The sequence below is a fragment of the Populus trichocarpa genome, chromosome 12 (assembly GCF_000002775.5).
Source record: "Populus trichocarpa isolate Nisqually-1 chromosome 12, P.trichocarpa_v4.1, whole genome shotgun sequence".
Taxonomy (NCBI): domain Eukaryota; kingdom Viridiplantae; phylum Streptophyta; class Magnoliopsida; order Malpighiales; family Salicaceae; genus Populus; species Populus trichocarpa.
The window spans coordinates 15566260-15589050 of NC_037296.2; the positions used below are offsets into that span (position 1 = coordinate 15566260).

At 32.6% G+C, this 22791-nt stretch overlaps 3 protein-coding genes across 3 annotated transcripts; 1 reads left to right on the top strand and 2 right to left on the bottom strand.

Moving 5' to 3' along the window:
- Positions 1-977: 977 nt before the first annotated feature.
- Positions 978-2237, top strand: LOC7484916 (NDR1/HIN1-like protein 6). The gene has a single exon (XM_002318763.4). The coding sequence runs from the start codon at positions 1194-1196 to the stop codon at positions 1995-1997; it is 804 nt and encodes a 267-aa protein (XP_002318799.3). The 5' UTR covers positions 978-1193; the 3' UTR covers positions 1998-2237.
- A 9409-nt stretch (positions 2238-11646) lies between these two features.
- Positions 11647-14892, bottom strand: LOC7484915 (N-(5'-phosphoribosyl)anthranilate isomerase 1, chloroplastic). The gene is made up of 4 exons (XM_002318165.4): positions 14699-14892; positions 13061-13425; positions 12821-12984; positions 11647-12318 (listed from the first exon to the last, which is right to left on the bottom strand). The coding sequence occupies exons 1-4, from the start codon at positions 14805-14807 to the stop codon at positions 12093-12095; spliced, it is 864 nt and encodes a 287-aa protein (XP_002318201.3). The 5' UTR covers positions 14808-14892; the 3' UTR covers positions 11647-12092.
- Positions 14893-19549: 4657 nt separating this feature from the next.
- Positions 19550-22713, bottom strand: LOC7484914 (zinc finger CCCH domain-containing protein 29). Its single transcript, XM_002318164.4, has 2 exons — positions 22425-22713; positions 19550-21924 (listed from the first exon to the last, which is right to left on the bottom strand). Exon 2 carries the CDS (start codon positions 21868-21870, stop codon positions 19903-19905), a length of 1968 nt encoding a protein of 655 aa, XP_002318200.3. The 5' UTR covers positions 21871-21924; positions 22425-22713; the 3' UTR covers positions 19550-19902.
- Between the last annotated feature and the right edge of the window lie 78 nt (positions 22714-22791).

Genomic DNA, 22791 nt, shown 5'->3' on the forward strand with positions numbered 1-22791 from the left:
CGAGTTTTTTTTTTTCTTCTTCTTGTTCTGAGACAATGCATAACTATAACATTGAAATGTCTTTGAAATAAAGGACCGTGTAGTTCTGCCCCTGATATCGATTGACATTCCGAGTATGAAATGAGATCAATGTGACGGAAGGCATGAGAGATCGATGATGGAGGCCTGGTCTTCGGAATGATAATTAGTCAACAAGGTTTAATTACGTGTATTATATATATAAAAACAATATTGTCGTTGTCGTCATCGTCATCACCATCACCATCACCATCAGATTACCTAACCTGCAAAAGCAACAAGCAACCTGCAGGGCGTAGTCTTTGATTTGATTGATTAATTAATTACACGGAAATATAATCTTTCCATGACCAGTGAATGGAAGTTTCTACTTGAAATGGATCCTAGCATGTTGGCCCAGTCCGGAAGTATCATCTGCAATCGCATGTGATACCTCCTGGATTGATGATTAATTTCACTCGTTTGTATTAGACAAATATTATATGTACTCCCCCCACAATATTATACATTAATTAATTAACTAATCCTCAAATAATATGTGATCTGATCTATCTATCCTAATTTAATTAATTATGATTTAGGGTTTAGGTCTTCGATATTCTATTGTAATCAAGCACTATATATAATGAATATATATATGTTTGAGTGTGAGGTTTCTTTTGTTGACTTGGGATGCCATTCTTTTTTTACTACAGAAAGCGGATACACACCAAGTCTATATATGTTCACAAGGAGCCACTTTATGGTTATTATTGTTGTCTCTATTCTATTAAAAAAAAAAGAAAAAAAAAAGAAGTAGAGGAAATTAGCTTTTGTGATGTGTGTGAAGGAATGCTTCGGTATGATCTTAATAAATGAAGGTTCCAATACAATTCAAAAGAAAAAAAAAAGTCAGGAAAGACTCAAACAACACGCTGTTGAATTCTGGATACATGAAGAGAGAAGACTAGTCAGGCATGTGATCGGTGCTCATCTCCTGACCCCAAGAAAAACCTGCAGCTTGAACATTAATTAACACAGGGGCTTCCTAATTTGCCCTGACCTCTCTATGTACCAAGATAAAGTCAAAGAAGGGCAGCTTCAATGTTAACCAAATATCTAACCAACTTGTTCTCTATATCTACCTTCCAAATCTGTGAACAATCCACCCATCGATCCATAGACCGACCGATAATATGGCAGATCATCAGAAAGTTTATCCTCTCAATACGAGTAGCACCCATGACGATCAACCATTAGATGTCGAGGCACCACAGACTCCCAGGGTTCCATTAGTGCCCCGGGGCTCCTCCAAGTCTGATCAAGGTGATCCAGCTGCACATATTCATGGCCACCATTATCCCCCTTTTCAGCGTACAATTCCGGTCACTCACACTAAACCACCCAAGAAGAGAAGAAGCTGTTGTTGCAGATTCTTGTGCTGGACGCTGTCTCTTCTCTTGCTCCTCATTCTTGTCATTGGAGCTGTTGCTGGAATTCTGTACCTTGTCTTCCAACCCAAACTCCCCAAGTTCTCCATCGACACGTTGCAAATTACCCGATTCAATCTCACTAACAATTCAAGCTTATCTGCCACCTTCAATGTCACCATCACTGCTAGGAATCCTAACAAGAAAGTGGGCGTCTACTACGAGGGTGGGAGCCATATAAGCGTGTGGTATACAGGCACAAATCTATGTCAAGGGTCGTTACCAAAATTCTACCAGGGTCACAGGAACACCACCGTGCTTAATGTGTTATTATCAGGACAAACAGATGATGGCAATACTTTGCTCACTTCATTGCAACAGCAACAACTGCAGACTGGAATCATTCCTTTGAACCTCAGGGTGGACCAGCCTGTGAGAATCAAGCTTGGCAAGCTGAAGCTCATGAAGGTGAAGTTCAGGGTCAGATGCAGGCTAGATATCGACAGCTTAGCTGCCAATAACGCCATTAATATTAGAAATAGTAGCTGTAAGTTTAGGTTTAGGCTATAAATTAATTAACTTTATTATTTCATATTTATATTATCTTTTGATCGTGTATCATGCCCGTATATATGGGCCATTGATCAAAAAGCAGGATTTTTCCTAGCTAATTTCCCCGCTTCTCGTTAAAGACTGGAGAATTATATTTTTATATGATTTTTTCCTCCATGTCTTTGTATCGCTATGTATTATTTCGAGTGCTGTATTTAATCTTAATAAATAAGATTTTTACATTAATTTGTAGTTTAATACTGTCCAACTTAAGTTTTTTTTCAATTATTTTTTTCTCACTTAAATTTGAGAAACACCTTAATTAGAATTTACCATCTGATGGTTAATAAAAATAGTTGATCATGCGGTGCAGAAAATACTGATATACATAATTAATTGAAAAAAAATCTAAATTCAATACCAATGCAAAGAGAAATGGGAACGCATATAGTTAAGATATGGCTGGTGAAATCATAGGCCACGATAGTATCTATATTAATAATTAATGAGAATTCTTGATCTTTTTCAATACCTCTCAATTTAAAAAAAGGATTTGAATTGCTAACTTCGCTGATCATTGATAGGATCATTTTCTTATGTTTTGTAATTAAAAGAATTTATAAAATGAATTGTTATTTACAACTAGCTAGATTAATCTAAATAATTTGAAATTTGGTTTTTCATTAATTATATATATATATATCTTATAATGAATAATTTCAACAAAAAAAGAGATATTTAATTATCACAAAAATGATGTGATGTTTTTTTTTTTAGTTTATGGCTTTAATTGGGTCTTATTTTAATAATTTGATTAAAAATCGAGTTAATCATCAGTTTCACAAAAATGATGTGATTCTTAATAATTTGAAATTTGGTTTTTCATTAATTATCACAAAAATGATGTGATGTGATTTTTTTTTTTAATTTATGGCTTTGGGTCTTATTTTAACTCATTTATCTATATAACTGTTAATATTTGAGGTTTTTTTCTTCTTCTCAAATTAGTGTCTAAAAAGGATCTATTTCTAACCTTATATATCAAAATAAGGTGTTTTTTTTTTGTCACGCAAGCATTAATTGAAGTAGGTAGTTATTAATTACGATATCATAGAAGAGGTTAGTTAATTATTGCTTAACCTAGCAAATATATATGAGATTCAAAAGCATTCTCTCTAATCTCTGCACCTTATTTGGAATACAAGAATAAATAAAGCTAAAAGGAGAATTTCTTAGTAACACTGTTTCATTTTTTAAAAATAATTTTTACAAATTTCTAAACCCATGCATTTCAACTATATTAACTTGAATCTTTTTTTTTCTTTATCAAAAAAGAAATATTTTCATTGACCCATGAACCATACAGGAAATTAATAGAGGCCTTTTAAAAAAAATGTTTGTTACATTCAAGAGATTGGAAAGTAAAAACAAGATTTTGGACATTAATCATTAAATAAGAGCGCTTGAAAACATAAACCACTAGATTTAAATTCAACAAATCAATATGTATAATTGATTGTTGAAAAAATATGTGTTCGTTTAGAATGTATATGAACTACTTAATGATTAAAGATACAATATATATGATCATTGTAATAATATCTTATGAAAATACCATAAAAACTATACAAAACACAAATAATAAATTTAAATTCAAAAAATCTAAAATAAATCATAATAATTACAAAAAACAATTGTGTGTCATATGATTAATATAATAAAATATCACCAAATTTTCAGGAAATATTAGTGCTTTATTTTTTACAAGAATCATTTATTAGGAAAAAAGTATGCCTTTTCTAAAATAATAATAACAAAGAAAAAACACGACAAAACATTAATTAGCTAGTAAATAAGAAAGAAAGAAAGAAAAAATGCAAAACCAAAGCTGGCAGAATTCTAAAAGGGAAAAATCAACTAAAATTTTTAGATTCAATATTTATAAATATATATTATATTATTATACTAATGAGTAAGAATATTTATTTTATCAAAACAAGACATGTTAAATATAAAAATATTTTCAAGGAAAGTTCAGTATCCATTAAATTTATAAGTAACTTATGACAAACATGCTTTCAAATAAATATAATTTAAAAAATAATAGTATTTATACTAAACATATATTTAATCTTGCAATTAATATAAAATCAAAGTCCTAGCATGCATGTTAAAAATAAAATTATTTATGCTTAAATCAAAACAAGAAGGGTAATTACTTGTTTAAGCACTTTAAAGTAATGAATATTTTTTTAGTATCAAAGATGAATTCTCTATCTTTAAGGCTCTATTACTCCTCACTTGTGGAATTAAGATGTTTGCAATATATCTCTTAAGATTTCAACAATATTACCTTAATTTAGATGCACTTATAAATAAGGTATTTGAATCAAAAAATATAAAACTCAAATATCTCTCAATGAGATTGATGCAAACCTCTTAATCACATGGTTAAACAACACTCAATAAAGTTCAAATACAACTCAGAAAGCTAAAAATCAGGTTTAATAGATTTTTTACCCAAAGATAACCTTGTATCTAAGAACCAAAGGTATTAGAATAAACTTGGACCTAAAGATAATCATGTACCTAAGAACATGGAGTATGCGAATGACACCACGAAACTAGTTACTCTTCAATAAGTCGAATGTACGATCTTTGTCATTGCAAATAAATGATGTTTTACCATAAAAAATTAAAAGGAAGAAGCTCATGTTTATTATCACCAAGCTACCAAATTATGCAGCTTCAAAAATATTATATAGTTCTCTCTAAATAACCCTAATAGATTCCTTTTGAGTTGCAAGTCATTGGGTTCGAACTAGAAATCAACTAACATAAGTTCAATAATGAAATAAACCCCTAAACAATATCTAATGGGCTAGAATAAACCCAAATTAAAAATAATTTTTCAACATTAAATAAATAAGATAGGATAATAAAAATAAAATCTTCATGTTAAAATTCATTAATGTAGCCAAAATCTTTAAGCTCTCTTGAGTGGTGTTTTGTTCTAAACTCTTAGTATAAGAATTCAACTAAGAAACTTTGTTTTGATTGCTAGAGTTTTCTTTCTTATATTGTCTTCTCTTAGTCTCCTTGATGTTTTAGGAATACTTGAAAAATAAAGAAAATAAATCCAAGAGAAGGATCCCCTTAGATGTTGCTACATCAAGTTCATGTGGGATTTGGAATCCTTGCAAAGTATAGACTCTAATTCTTCAATGAATCTAAGCCATATTAGGAACCCTTGTAGCCCAAGCTTATGCATAAATTTAGGGCCTGAACAAATCTAATTTAATCTATCTTTACTGTTCAAAATTAACTCATTATAGATCTAGATTGATTGGGTCAGAAATAACAAAGAAAGGACATTTGTTGACAAATATGCTAAAACAGTAACAATAACTTCAACCAATTTACATAATATGTTCTTTAACTCTTGTTGACCTGAAATTCTACCATAATATATTTTCATATGTATCTTATCTCCCTATAAAATTTCGACTTTATTCAATTTACAGTTTGAGAGATATGCTTAATCTCGCAAAACTAGTTAATAAGCATTTTAAGACAAAGCTCGGACCTAACTTGGTTTGTATCAAAGATGAATCTAAGCTCTAGATTTGAGAGGAAGACCATAACTTAAAATAATAAGAAAAACACTAAAATATAAGGTAAGGAAGACTATATAAAAATCTAAAAACTCAAGTTGGAAACTCTTCTTTCACCCTTTTTTTTTATAATGAATTTTGGTAGTTAAAAAGTTAGAGAATTAATAAGAATCAATTCTCACTATTATCAACATTTAACTAGTCACCATAAATCAATAATTAAATTTAGAAAAACCAATGGTTCTTTGAGATTAATTCCTCATTCACCTATAATCTATTTAAATCAAATTAATTAAATCAAATTTCTAACAAAATTAAAATCAATATGATAATAACACATATTTTGAACATCATTATAATGAAAAAGACATCACATTCATTTTAGAATCCAAAATTTGGTCTTTTTATGTGAAATCACGAAATCTAAAAAGAAAAACTAACAAGTTGTCATGATTTTTTTACTACGAACTTAATCTCCACAATCATATCAAGTAATGTGAAATTCTAAATTATTTCATATTAACAACCCATCATGACTGAAAAATAGTCAATCCACTATAAGTCGTTGAAAAGCCAACACCCAATTGTTGGCATAAGTTGTCAATAAAGGATTTTTTTTGAGAGATTATAAGGGTTTCCTTTGTTATTTGATTTCCACTGATTATAGAATACCAGTTAATTATAGCTTGGATTTATGTATGACAATAATTACCTATCTACAACAGGTTTTCTTTATACATATTATATAAGTATAGTCTTGTATTTCTAGTTGATATCTTTTATCATGGTATTAGAGCAAAAGTTCTAAGGCTCTATGGGTTTTTTTTAGTAATGACAGAACAATCTCCTTTAATAGAGAGATTCTAAGGTAAGAATCCAATTCTTGCAAACCTAACCACCAAAATATCATAAATGTTGAACTAGACATGTACCTCATTAAGTCAAGACTTAGTTGGTGCACCAATTAGGATTAAGCTGGATGACACCAATTATGGACTTTGGTCCCAGGTTATCGAGATGTACATCTCAAACAAATACAAATTGAGATATATAAATAAGGATCTTCCACAACCCTAAGAGAGTGATCCTAATTTCAGAAAGTGAAAAATAGAAAACATAATGGTGAAAGGATGACTGATTAATTCAATAGATCTAAAACTGATTTGTAACTACATCAGATTTTGAACGGTGAAAGTCATGAGGGATGCTATCGTTACAACATATTTTGATGGCACTGACACCTCATAAGTTTATGATCTCAAAATAAAGGTAATGAGACTTAAACAAGGTGGAGAATTTAATTAGATATACTACATCAATCTTCAAAGTCTATAGAGAGAAATTGATTTTCACTACTCGAATCAAATGAAATGTGAGGTTGATATACAAATGTATAATTTTATTTTACAGGAGGATATAGTTTACAAATTCTTGGATGGACTAGATGATCGTCTTGACAAGGTTTGAGGAGATGTGCTTCAAATCTAGCCATTTCATATAGTAGAGCAAGCCTATGCACAATGATGTTGACAAAAAAAGATATCATACCTAGTGTTGTTATGCTCTCAAAAGACATACAAAAATCCTAGTAACCACATTCACTCCAGATTTTGTCCAATGGAAAATTTAATACATCAACAAAATTAAAATCACAAGTAGAGGAAAGAGGTTGTACACATTGTAGGGATATGAAATATAAAAGAGATACTTGTTTTAAGCTATATGGATATCTAAAATGGTGGCACAAACTTAAGAAAAAAAATAAGTGTGATGTTGATGTAGGCGTACCTTAGAGTTGAGTTGCACTCTTGAATATTGAATCTCAAGTATCCTTTATACCATAAGAGGACTCTTTTTTCCACTGTTGTAAACAACTATGTGGTTCTTAATTATCTAAGTAATCATGGTTGGATTGTAGATTTAGGGGAAACCAATCACATAACAAATGATTTACAAGACTTTGTTGAAATCACCTAACCAAAATAAACATGCATTGCCAAAGCTAATGGAGTGGCATATTCAGTTACAGTGGCTACAAGAATGGCACTTTCACCCTCTTTTTCACTCTCAAACACTTTATTAGTTCCATCTCTTTCAAATAAATTATTATATATAGGCCAAGCTACTAAGGAACTTAATTGTTGTGCACTAATGAATCTGAGTTTCTATATGTTTTAGGATATTATCACCAAGAAGATTATTGGTCATGGTACTAAACAAAGAGGGTTGTACTACATGGATGATTTTGACCTCAGCTGGGCAAATATTATGCATCGAACTAATAACAAAGAAAGACATATATGGCTATGACATCGTCGACTCAGACATACATCATTTTTTTTATTTAAGGCAGTTATTTCTAAGTTTATTTTTCAACATCATGAATCTAACACTTTAGTTGTGAAACATGTATTCTAGCCAAGAGTCATTGTGCATCTTATCCAATAAATTTAAAAAAATATGAGACCCCATTCATATAAATTCACTTGGATGTCTAGGGTCCGACTCCCATCTCAATTTTCTCAAGGGTTAGATGGTTTGCGATCTTTGTAGATGATTGTACATGTATGACTTGGCTGTATGTGATAAAAAATAAGAATGGGGTGTTTAGGATTTTTCATTATTTCTATAATATGATTAAGACACATTTTTCAACTAATCTTAAAATTCTTCGATCTGATAATGGCAGAAAAGTATGACAATAATGAGTTCCGAGAATATTCTCAAACATATGGTCTTTATCATGAAACTACCTATTCTCAAACACCATAATAAAATGGTGTTGTGGAGAGAAAAAATAGGTATATCCTAGAAATAACCTGAGCCCTTTTAACAACAGCATATGCATCTTAACACTATTAGGCAGATGCACGGTTGTTTACCTATTGAATACAATGTTGTCTTATGTCGTGAACTTTGAAACTCCACTACAAGCTCTTGCTCATCATGTATCCTTTTTGTTTGTCTTGATGCTTCCACCACGCATAATTGGTTGTGTTGCTTATGTTTATTTACATAAAAATTAGTGAATAAAGCTTGATCTATGTGTTATTCATTGTGTTTTTCTAGGGTACACAACATATAAAAAGGTTATAGGTGCTATAATTCCTTTACCATACATCTTTACACCACAATAGATGTTACTTTTCATGAAGCTGAAACTTTTTTTCTAGTACAAGGTCCTTATTCTTCTCTTCAAGGAAAAATGTTATGTGAAGATCAGAATATGAACAGTTGGGAGAATTCGCCAGACTTTGATGATACAAAATTGGAGTAAATCAAATTGATGGAAGTCAATTATCTCAAACATCGTCTACTCTAGTTGGGACATAACCGAGGCATGATACTATTCTGATTAAGACTCAATCGAGGCATGATACTGATGAGCAAAACTAGACCATTGTGCAGGAATAAGGACAAAATCAGCCCATCGAGCAAGACCAACCCTCTTCTAACAATTTTGTACCAAACGATCAATATCTTGAGAATATTCTTAAGGTACAATCTCTAAACTCTTCTCCCAGTAATGTTGTAGATAACTCTTCTAGCTACAAATTATCCTTCAGGTATAATCATGGTTAGCCACCAAATCGGTACTTAATAAATTATGGAGAGAAAAAGAATAAAGTACTTGATTGCCAACTATATTTGCACCAAAAAATTATCACAACCCCTCAGAGCTTTTGTGTTTAATTTGTCTTCTAAGCATTTCGAGTACAATATAAGATGCCTTGAATGACCTAAAAATGGGTTCAAGCAATAACTAAAGAGATAGCTTTGTAGAAAAATGATACACGGAAAATCATATCGCTACCCAAAGGAAATAAGACAACAAGGTGTATGTGGGTGTTCTCCATTAAATATAAGGCAGATGGGTCAATAGAGAGATACAATGTGTGACTTTTAACAAAAAGATATACCTAGATGTATGACATAGACTTTCAGGAGATGTTTTCGCCAATAGCAAAGTTAAATACTGTTAGAATATTGTTGTCTCTTGGTGCAAATTTATACTGGCCATTACATCAATTTGATGTAAAAATACATTTCTCCATGGGAATCTAGCAAAAGAAGTCTACATAGACATTCCACCAAGTTTTACTTTGCCGTTACAAATCAAAGTGGTATGCAAGCTGTAGAAGGCATTTATAGACTGAAGCAATCACCTAGAGCATGGCTTGGACAATTTATCTTGACTATGAGGAAATATGGGTTGAAACAAAGCAACTCAGATCATACTCTGTTCTTAAAGCATCAACAAGGGATGGTAACGACCTTGATGATTTATGTTGACGATATGATAATTACAAGAAATGTTAAGGAAGAAATCTCTAGTTTACAGAAGCATCTGGCAACCGAGTTTGAAATGAAGAATCTTGGGGAATTAAAATACTTTTTAGGCATCAAAGTAGCTCGGTCAAATTAAAACATATTTCTATCACAAAGAAAATATGTATTATATATGCTAGCCGAAATAAGAATGCTTAATTATAAGCTTGCAAACACACCAATGGTTCAAAACCATAGATTGGGAGAACAATCGAACCAAATACCCATGAATAAAGAAAGGTACCAATATCTTATCAAAAGATTGCTTTATTTGTCTCATACACTTCCAGATATTGCCTATGTAGTGAGTTTAGTGAGTCAATTCATGCATAATCCTAGTGAGGATCACATAAATTCCATGCTTCAGATTCTACGATACTTGAAGTCTTCCCTAGAAAAAAGGACTCATTTTTAGGAAACATAATCATCTAAACAGCAATGGGTACACCGATGTTGACTGGACTGAGAGTACTACTAACAGAAAGCCTACATCTAGATATTTCACTTTCATGGGAGACAATCTAGTTACTTGGAGAAGCAAGAAATAAAAGGTGGTTGCACTATCTAGTGTAGAAAATGAATTTAGAGGCATGACTAAATGATTTTGTGAGCTTTTTTTTTATTTTATGGAAAGGCTATTAGAAAAAAATGACTATTCATCCAGTTCTGAAATGAATCTATTTTGTGATAATAAAATGGCTATAGTGATTACATAAAACCCAGGTCAACATAATTAAACAAAACATGTAGAAATGGACCAATATTTTATCAAGAAAAAACTTGAAGCCAAGATAGTTCAATTTTTTTTTTTTTTAATAAAAACAACAATACAATTGGCAATTTTCCTTACAAAGGTAGTCTCAAGCAAGATGTTTTATAACTCACTAGACAAGCTAGCCATTAAAGACATCTATGCATCAACTTGAGGAGAGTGTTTGCGTGAGTTGTCAATAAAAGATTTTTAGTGGTATTATAAGGATTTCATTTGCTATTTGGTTTCCATTGATTATGCTAGTTACTTCTCTGGATTGATATACTACAGTAATTATCTATCTAGAATAGGTCTCTTCCATACAAACTACATAAGTATATTCTTGTATTCTGTAGGTGATATAGAAGTTGATATCTTTCATCACCAATCACCATAGATTCTCGCCAGCTACTCAACCAAAATCATCATCACCACCCTTAAAATCATTAAATTCAAAAAATTTGAGAGAGAGAGAGAGGAACTTATCAAATGGAAATCAAAGTTTATGGTATTGAGATTGATGACTACGTGACAAAAACCATAATGGATCTTTTGGAGGAAAGGCCTGATGTGAGGAGTGGTGGAGCTGAAGGGGAAGAAAAGAGAGGGTGCGAGGAGAAAGAGATTGGGGTTGGGTTGGTGTTGATTCAAACATTAGTTTAAGAATTTGGTTAAAGTCCGGTTTAGATTTAGACTTGGAGGTCGAGAATTTGTAAGGCATTAGTACTAGGATCAATAGAATCTGATACTTTTAAAGATTAGTTCATTCATCTTATTGAACTAATTATCTAGTTCAATTCCTTTCTTTTTCTCCATTTTCTTAGATTTAGTTCGAGTTGTGAATGGACATGGATAGAAGGACCCTGGATGATCAATAAAGGCAAATATAGGGTCTTATGTGATCAACTATTGGAGTAGAAGGGTTGTGACTAATTTTCAAAGCTTAAGGTCTATGAATGGATTAACTACCAACTCAGGAAAGGAATTTCTGATGTTGAGATGGATAAAAAAACTACACTGTTAAAGGAACGACAACCATCCCCGCCTCATTGGTAAGAATGTGGTGTCACGTTTAGTACGCTTGTTACATCGGTAGAATCTCTTTAAATGTTCAAGATCTCATTCTGAAATGCCTTGAATAATAGATTAAAATACACTTCGAGCTGCCTCGTAGTTTGAATTTCTGCGCAGATGGACTTGCCAGGCTTCATATCAACTCGGTACAGTCTGAAGAGCCAGAGTTCATTACTTCTTTACTCTTTTCAGAAGCATGGATTTCCGTCTCAGACCCGGCCCATGCTACATCTATATTCAATTAGATAACTCCATAGAATGAGATGATAGTAATACTGGCTGGCATAACGCAAATCGGGTTTCAAGTGACGCAGCCAGGATTGGTTTCTTTTTCCTTGTGGTCAATCAATAGCGTACAGAATGTACTGCATTCATAAAGGACACTATTCGTGATTGATCCTTATTAATGCCATCTGAGCCACAAATACCACTACTAACATCAACACCGTGAGGTTTGAGGAGAGAAACAGCTTCACTAACGTTTTCAGGCTTAATCCCTCCCGCCAAGAGCCATCCATTCTTGCTTTTGATTGGTGGTAATTCAAAATGCGTCCAGTTAAATCCTTTGCCACTGCAAACAGAATCATAAGTTCATTTATGGAAGAAGTCTTTAACAAGATTGGCAACACCAAAGAAAAGGATGCTGGGAATGTGAGTTACATATACGCAGGCTCTGTAAATAAAAATTTTGGGCAAATTGAGAGGTCTAGATGCAAATTGCGCTTTTATCATCTTGCATGTATTTCAGTTCCCACAGCTGCTTCTGAAACAAAGTAATTTACAGATTGAACATCCTGCACACAATTATTTGCTTCAGTTCAATTGATCCAAAGGTTAATCATATCTGCTTACTTTGAGATAGTCCAGTCTAGACCTGTATAAAGCAAGCATCAGACAAGTTTCCAACATCTATTCAGTTCCTAGGCGCGAAGCTCATTGAATATAATGCATCAAATCAATTAGTACCAAAATTCTATATTTTTTAACCTCAACATAGATGGTCCATGGAATATACAAACTCGCAAAATGGAGATGATGGATGAACTATACATGAAGGTAAATCATTTTCTTACCTGCCACCTGTTGCGCTATCCACGAGAATCCAATCAACCAAGGAACATTCTTCATCTGAAATTTGATTTAGAAGGTTTCCATTCTCATTTGCATGGAGAACATACACTATTTGATTTTTTCCCTTTAAATCCAGAAAAGCTGCCCGTGAACCTTTCCCATGAAGCTGAATAATAGAATATCAAAGTCGGAAACAAAAATGATATACTAGATACGAAGTAGTCAAAAGTACGAAAATATACCTGCACAAATTCAAGGTCTGCTGCATCCGCAGCTCTCAATATCTTGTCTGCATCATCATCCACAAACACCCCTACCGGAGCTGCTTCATATTCTCTTGCAACTTTCGAAATTTCCTTTGCAACTGAAAGCGAAATGGAACATTTTGAGTTGGGCCAAAGAATCATCCCAATAAAATTAGCACCAGCTTCTGCTGCCATCACAGCATCTCGAGCTGAGGTAATCCCACACATTTTAACCAAAGGGCACTTTTTTTCATGATCTTCATGAGTAAAGGCAGCTTTCTCTGATGGGGTGGAAATGCAATTAACCTTACTCCTTGGATGAAATGTAGTTCTCGAGAAGTTCAGTTCACTCCCAACTAGACCTGCAAATCCTCAACATTCTCGACTCTTTAAATATACACTATCAAAATCTCATTTTGACATTCAAAAAGAAATTGCGTAAGAGTTATTTATCTTGCATATATAATGCACCATGGATTGGGGTAAATGGGGCTCTAATTGGAACAGGCAGAAACAAAAGAATATTATATTCTAAAATAACAGAGGATAAAAAAACTAAAAGGAACATGACTTCTTTGCAAGTGACCTCCAGTAGTCAACCCTATCAATGAGACCAAAGATCAATGAAAAACTTGAAGACCCAGTGATCTTTATTCCAAAAAAAAAACACATTTACAATGCTCAATCAGTAAAAACCAAACAGGATGTTGCTCCTTAAATTAGTATGATAAATGGATAGTTCAGACTTTTCATTGAATGTTTCGCCATTTCAAGATCATTTTGAAGCACAAAGAACAATAAAATTTTAAATTATGTATTAACGAAGGTTAACAATTTGTAGATATTTCAACTTAGTTGTTTAGAGAAAAACTAGTGTTGGTGCCAGCGCAATGCCGCAGGCAACTGGCATTGATTGTCGATGAGCTGAAAAGATAGTGTGTGAGTATAACCTGATTTAGTCTATCTTGGAAAGGAAGTACTTTCAAGGTTTTTTTTTTTTCTCAGACTGGTGCTTTTTTCTTTTTTTTGGTGTGGGGGGGGGGGGGGGGGGGGGAGGTGAGGTGAGAGAAGCTTAATGAGATGTGCTTGCCACATCATTGCAAAAGAATTTGAAGATGCAAAACAAGCATATGAAGAATAAAACACTCTTTGTAAGGGAGTTGTTCAAAGAGATCTTGGTGTACAGACACTTAATAAGTGCAGACAAAAGAGAAGGGCATATGTTTATAATATTTGAGTCGTAAAGAGAGCTAATGTAAAAGTGAATGAATTACTGTAAATAGGTTTGTAAAGAAGATGGTTGTTCCCTGTAAATGGGAATCCGCCTTTAGCAAAAAGAGGCCGACAAATTAAAGCATTATAATGTTTGATCTCGTATCCTCATTTTCAGTAGAAAAACAGCAATTTGAGATCAGTTCTATGTAAGAGGTTGAACCCGGTAAGTTGTTTAGTCATTTTTTCCATTTGACCAAAACAAATAACAATTTTAATGCTTCAAACACATAGAATCTATGAAAATGAAGCAATCATTTCATACGAACCATTAAGTCTCTGGTCTAAGTATACTTCATTAAGATACAATCTACATCAAATTATGTAAATCAAGAACATCAAACTAATAGAGGTTGAGCTTGCCTGGAGAGGCGGCGTGTCTGGATATGGAGTTGAAAGTTCCATGAGAAGGAAGAGGAAATGAAGCAGGAATAGAACAAAGGGCGCTTCGAAGGGAAGATAAAGATTGCATTTCCTTCTTTACTTTTCTTAGAATTCCTTTTTCTCTGGTTTGTGTGTTCTTGGAGGGTCTTTCTGGTTTCAGTGATGAGGAAGCCACTGTTGAATTACGGGCCAGCCCATTTCATTTTCTTTTCAGGGTTGGCCCAGTTGTGTTCTTCTCTCCTCTTTTCTTTTCGTTTCTTTTTTTTTTTCTCGAAGAAAAAAAACCCATCTGGTTTCGATTTGAGAATAAAAAAAAATGCTTGGCGGGTTTCATACGACAATGAAAACAAAAAGGAGGGAACCTCATGCACTATAAAATCTTTTTCATATAAATCAATTTCATGTTTGATCTGACGTAAATGATAGATTTCATGATTTTAAAATCAAAACTAATAAATAATTTTATATTTAAAAAAAAGTTTGAGAATTAATGAAATGATCTAGATAAATAAAATTTTTTTATGTTATACAAGTCGTAACCAATTCAATTATCACATCTAGTTTCACATAAAAAAAAATGATAAGAATTCCTATCTTTTATTCTTCTCTTCTCATTTTTGTTTATGTATTTTCTAATAAATTTCTAATAATAATTTTTTTAAAATGAAAAGAGTCTTTAAAATAAATCTGTAATCTTAAAAATAATTTAACTCAATTTCACCTTGCTACGATAGAATAGTAGTGAGAGTTGGTTATTTAGTGCTAATCTAGGGATAAAACTAGAAAATAAAAATTCAATTATCTTACTAAAATACACCGAGAGGTTTGAAAGAGCTTCACTAACATTTTTAGATTGAATCTCTAGCAAGTTAACAAATTTTGGTTGTAAATGACCTCTAGCAGTAAATCCTGTCAATGTCAATAAAGATTGAATATCATTGAAAAACTTGAAGACCATGTGATCTTTATTTCAAAAAAAAAAAAAAACACATTATTAATGCTCAAATCATTAAAAACCAAACATGATGTTGCTCTTTGAACTAGTATGATAAATGAATAACTCAGGATTTTCATTGAATTTCAAGATCATTTTAAAGCTAGAAGGTGCAATAAAATTTTAAAATCATGCCTCCAGCATTACTTCTTTTCCATTTATTAAAATCTTGTGATAAATCACGTAAATCCCAATCTAAAAATAATAAATTAAAAAAAGAATTTATGTGAATTAGCGTAAAAACCTTGGATGGAATAAGAAGATAAATATGTACCTATGGGATATTAAATGAGTGGTATTTGGGTAAATAAATAAAATTTATTCTCCCTTTTTAAATAAAGGCCAATGAAAATGGAGAGAAAAAAGAAGTTGAAAATTCATTTTCTTCTCCATTTTCATAAACCCCCGATTAATTTTTTAAAAAAAATTAAAATCTTAACCTGGTTATAGAATGAGTTAAATTAAATTAAGGATATAGAACTAAATAACAAAGAATGGAATTAAAAGAAATAAAAGAGAGTATAACACTTATTGTTAGAAAAAAAAAAAGATGGGAACAAAATATAACAACTAACAAAATGGGGTCAATTTATAAATATTAAAATATTTGATTATAAATACCCTATTTCTTCTTCTAAAAAACCAGCAACAAGAATGAAAAGGGAGGGTGAATGTTTTCAAGCCTATTTACAAAAAGAAAAAAAAAAACCCTTAGAGGAAATCCTGCAAATTAAAGGGGTTTGGGTGAGATTGAGGCTAAGCAACGAGGGAAACAATATCAAGGCAAGAATCAAAGGATAATAAGTGATAGGAATTGGGATTTTAAAGAGGATAAGAAGCTAACCAGGAGAAAGGAAAGGAGTGCCAGAAAATTTTGACAAGTTAAGGATCGAAGCTCACTTTATCACTAGGTAAGGGGTTTTAGACTTGATTACATAAGTTATATTGAATTTGATTAAGAGTTGATGCCTAAATTGTACATTATGGTTCATGAGAAAATTAGGAGAAATGAGAAATTTGCTTTATTTGATGAAATTGGAATGGAAAACAACTTAGAGTAATGAATAATTAAAGATGAAATCCTAAGGTTGTGAAGGGTATTGGTGCCAGCCATAAGGAGAAAAAATTGGGAAAATTTTTAAAGCAATGCATGAATATTGTAATTGTGAAGGGTATTGCTTTTACGATGTATTGTAATTCAATAGTAGGGGACCATTTCATGCGTGCATATGGCAGATAGGTGCTCAACACCTTAAAACTAAAGTATTATTTAACTATGATTGTAATTTTCCTTAAAATATATTGTAATCCTATTTTATAAATGATAGATTATTGAAGAAACTAGTTGTCTTGATAAATGGGACTAGTTTCCTAATTAATGGGTAATTGAAGATTTTGATTCCCTGGTTAATAGGATCAGTGCCTTGGTTAATGGGTAAATGGAGATATTGGTTTCCTAGTTAATGGGATAATGCTCTGATTAATAGGTAATTAGAGAAACTAATTCATGAGATTACTAGGATTAGTGCCCTGATTAATGAGCAATTAAAGAAATTTATTGATATAGTGATGGAATGAATGCCGACAAGAAAAGATATTATGTGTCCTTAAACTATGCAAATTGTATGAGTTGCGAATATTTACATATTGAAATAGTAGTAGTAGTAGTAGTAAATATTGTGTATAAGCTAATTATGTTTGGTATTATATAAATTTCAAGTATCTTATAGCGTCGTGCCGAGCAGTGAATCTTGTATTTGTAATTTTATATAATTAAATGCATATTTTTCTATATAATATGATTTTGTACCCAAAAAATATATGAATATAAATTAAGTATGAATGATGTATTTTGACTAGTTTCAAAACACATGATTGTAATTATGTAGTCTAAATTTTAGGTTTGTTTTGCATTAAAATGAATATGTGGTTTGATTTGTGTCACAGTTAAATTAATGGTCTCATTACTTGTAATATTCTTGAATAATATAATAAATGATTTGTTTGAGAAAATATAAAAGAAAAAGAAGAAGTTTGTTCCTATGTTGGTTATAATATAAATAAGGAAGTCTAGGTGATGGGAAAATGTTGAAATTTTATATATAGCTTGTGAAAAGTGGTTGAGTCAATAACTTGATATTGAAAAAAAATAAAAAAAACTCTGCTGAATTTTTGATGTGTATATATATAATTCCTAAACTTTCAATGATAATACAATATATAAATGAAATATCCTGTGAATAAATTGGAGTTATTACAATTTTCTTTATTTTTCTCTGAATTAAGGGAATTAAGAGTGTAGGTTTATGCTTTTAACAATAACCAAAATCAAATTAGTGAGCTTTAGAGAGAGAGAGGGGGGTTGGGAAGTTAGAAATTGGAAAGAGAAAGCTTGCAAAAATTGAAAGAAAAAAAAGGAGAACTTGGAAGGGATTGCAAAAAGCTTAGGAAATTGAGTTAATTATCATTGGTAAGGTGTTCTTTGCCATTTAAATCCACATTTTTCTCTTGTTTTGTTCACAATGTTGAAAATCTCTAAATTTGGGAATTTAGGATTTTTGGAAATTTTAGGAGAAATGCTCAATTATATTAAATTACTTGTTAGTTGTTATGTAGATGGTATGATTAAGGGTTTAATTAGAAAAATCAAAAACTCATTTATGAAAAAAATAGGTTGTTAGAGGCCGGCCATATATGAGAAGTTTAGGGAATTTAGAAAATTGATTAATTGTGTTAATTTTGGGTATTTAAATTTGATTGGGAATATTGTAAATTGTGTTATAATGAATTTGGGTCATTATGGTTAAGTGATAAAAAAAAATAGATGTTAAGGAATTTAACATGAATTGTGTATATACTATATAGTGTATATGTGTATGCTTAAGTTAAGGAATTTAACATGAATTGTGTATATGCTATATAGGGAATTTAACAAGATTAATTGTATGTTTAAGCTTGATTTCAATCCTTTAGGGTTGGATTGTGTTGTATTTCATGAAATATATGTGTATATGTGCTTGTGTGTTATTGGGCCAAATATATTAACAAAGATTTGAGGCAAATGAGACATAGAATTTGGTTAGAATCAAGGGTTGTTATAATAAATGTGTGTATGTGAAAATAAAAGCCGTTACAAAGGCCTAAACATGTGAAAAAAAAGGCCGTTGAGACAACATTAACATGTGAAAATCAAGACTATCATGATAGCCAAATGATAGGATTTTACGGATGGAAATTTGAGCTCCTGAATTATAAACCTAAATATATAAATTATTTTGATATATTATTTTTACATGAAAAAATTTAAAATGTAAATTATAAAACTTATCCAAATATCTAATTAAATGAATTGATGATTATATATCTAAGTAAAAAAAATAATCAATAATATTTAAAAGAAAAACTGAAAAAATTAAAAGATAAATGTAAATTAAGATATTCGATCTTGTCCTGTTTATGTCTACTAAATTTATTTATTAAAATCAATAAAAACTAACATAAATAAAAACATAGTAAATAAAAAAAAATTATGCAACACGAATATACTAGAAATAATACAAGTTAATCAGCTGACCCATAACTCTGCAAAGTCTACCCCTTATATCCATGTGCATAATAATTAATAAATCATCATGGAGCTCTACCAATTAATATTCATCCCATTACATTCAAGGTTATATATAATAATAAAAAAATTGATAAAAACTTAGGTGTTTTTCTTCTTATTTCAAACAAACTTTTCTAAGCATTTGCAGGTAATACAATTTTAATCCCACTACCTTCACAGTTCGCAGGACTGGAAAAGGAAATAAGCATCAATATACCACAACAATACATGGGAACAATCAAGATTTTATTATTCAATAAAGTTTACAATGAAGTCATTCATGAAGGAAAATTTGCTCACATTTTTCCTTCAGAGATTACAATGTTTGAGAAAATAACAGGCAACTCTCTTCACATTGCACTGAAAAATAAAGTACATTCTCCCAGAGGTGTAGAAAAAGAAACAATAAGGATATCAAATAATAATAAAATTCTCTCGTTGTTCCACCTAATATTTATCCTAATTCTCACTTGGTCTCTTTAACTTTTGCTTTCGATTTGCAGTTTGCTTTTAGCATCAACTTTGCTCCTCCTAAACTTTAAATACACTTGTGTCAGGATAATAAGCTAAAAGCATTGATGTCTATGCCACCATCTGCTCCTGTTCCAAGTAAATCTGCTCTATCCATGGTGGCAGCGATTCACAAACTCTTTTACCAAGACTGTATTGCTTCTCAGCATAAAAAATTGTGCTTCCAGCAGGGGGTACATCTTTAACCAACGAATTAACCCAAGAAACATCTGGCTCATCAACATGTGAAGCTGTCACGTAAGCAGCTGTTGTCGCAGCAGGATTATTGCTGCTTTGAAATCCAAAGGAAGCAGACTTCTTGAGCTTGTTCAGTTCATCTCCTTGAAAGCCCCAATCCAGTTTCCCATTAGGGGAGCTCCAATCAGGAAGATTAGAGGGCATTGTGGATACAGAGTTAGCAGCTGCAGTGAGGCCAAGATGGTTGGGCACTGCACCACGGTCAATGAAACTCTGGCTCCTCTTCGCAAATGCGGAGGACCTTGAATTCATTACAGCAGCTGCCACTGCAGTGGATGTATCAAACCCATATGTACTAGGGTTCCTAGCTGGAGAAGATGAGAGATTGGCGGCTGGGTAGCTTGAATGAAGTTGGTTCATGTTCTGGCGGATCTGCAGCCCATTAGGAGAGTGTAACTGGGTTTGTGTGCTAGCATTTAATGAAACTCCCTGCAGTGGAGACATTAGAGAAGGATCGAGAGATCCAAAAACATCATCAAGGTTGGTAGGTTTCAAATCCGCAATCCTATTGCTCCAGTGAGATGGTGAGGAGAGACCAGACATCTCAATGATCTCACCCCTAAGTTGCTGTTGCTGTTGCTGGAGTTGGCTTGAGTAATTTTCCAGCCCAAGCAATTCAATCTCCAAATTCAAATCTCTAGCACAGAAAGCAGTCTTTAGCCTACTTCCTGGGAGCTGCAAAGCTGGTTGGGTAAGGCTAACCTTGTTCTGCCACAAGCTTCCACTCTTGGGAGAAGAAGAGGCTACCGCTAAGGGAGACATTGGTGGTGTTGGTGTAGCAGGCAACGGAAAAGATGATGATCCAAGGGCCAATGGACTCAAAGTTGTCATTGCTGAACCTGTAGAAGCGTACACAGGACGTAAATCCTCAGGTTTGTGTGCAAAGAAACAAACTTTTCGTGCACAACCAGTTTCATCCTTGCAAAGCCGGGTTCGATACTGGGCAGGGTGCAGCCATGACTCAAAAACACCATGTGCATATTCACAAGAATCACCCTTCTGGCATGTTCCCTTACGAAATTCAGGGCAAGGGACACAACTGTAAGGGTACTTCTTTGGGTCTCTCCTCCTTGCATTCTCTCCTGGATGGACAAACGGGCACTCAGTCCAATCATGAGAGTATGCCCTGGAGCAAGGCTTGACCTTGAAAGAGTACATTCTAAACTCATCGGTACCATATATACCATTGTTTATGTCTGGCAATGTCACATCAAGAGGATACTCTTTCTTTTCAGTTCCCTCTTTTGCCAACTGAGGCATTATGACCAGTTTCTCTTCTTCATCTTCACTTAAGTTTTGGCCTTTTAGCAATAGCTCAATCAACTTCTTCCTTGAATTGCACATACACTTGGATGAAGTGGCAAATATATCACCAGGTTTATTTCCGTTAGCATCAGCACTGTTAGGATCAGCAAACGCATCAAGCAAGAGCTTGACAATCCCAACTGATGAAACAACACAGCCAGCAACAGCGTAGTGAAGGGCAGTGACCTTATCCGAGCCACACGCCCTATTGACATTGACTTTGCCAGTTTCAATAATATACTTCAAAACATTAGTGCATCCAAACATGGCAGCAATCATAAGAGGTGTCCTCTCTTCAAAACCCATCTTTTTCGACCCAATTCTTCTACCATACCAATAGTTTGCCCCATCGATATCCAAACCCTTCTGTTCAACCTCAATTTTGAACCCAGCAAGATCATCAGAGGCAGACAATTCAAGCAAAACAGAGCATTTATACAAGAGATTGTCTTTCTGGCCGCAAGATTTGTCTTCCATGATCGGATTTGATGAGAAAGAATCACTCTGTGAACCTCTGCACCTAACCAAGTCCTGCATCATTAAAATAAACATATTAGATATACCATAATCAAGAATTTTAGACTATTGATTAATCAGAACAAGAAATAACAAAGTAAAAAAAAAGCCTAAAAATAGCAAGTCTTGGAAAACCATTTGCTAGTTAAGATCAAAGCTGCAAGACTATTTATTGATGACAAAGTAGACAAGAATTAAACAGTTCAAGCTTTTCTGCTCAACTTCTAATGCATTTTTTTCGCAGATCACCTCTCCAAACAAACCAAAAGAAAAACACAATCAGAATAAAACCCACCACAGAACAAAAAACGACTTTTCTAAGATCACTATTACTTGCAACAAAACAAAAACATGAAAAAAAATCATTAAAAAACAAGTCAGATTAAGCAACCCCAGAAAAAAAAGTTTCAAACTTTAACCAAACACAGGAAACAAAAACACTCTACAGTTCATCAAATAAAAAACTAAACTAGAAAGTTATTTTTTTCTGTCTTAAAGAATAACAAGAAACATACCTATGAGCAGTAGTACTTGTGATGGAAAGAGTAAGAGACAGCTAATGAGTTGAAACCTATAGTCAGTTTCTACCGTTTGTTGAAGAGATGAGCTTTGTTTAGCTCAAATGAGGAGGAGGTGAGCTGCAGAAACAAGACCCAGTTATGGGTTCTATATATGAGTTTTCTTAGGAAGGAGAGAGGAAAGTAAGGCTTTTCTTCCGCTCTCTTTCTCACTCTCTCTCTCGCGATTTTGGTAAAAGTCAAGTCTTCAAAACTAAGGATTTCTCTCCATCAAGGTTAATTCTGCTGTTCTGGTTTTGAAATGAAATTCAAATGAAATATAAATGAGAGAATTTTTCGAGTTGAAGTGGGACCCGCGTTTCTC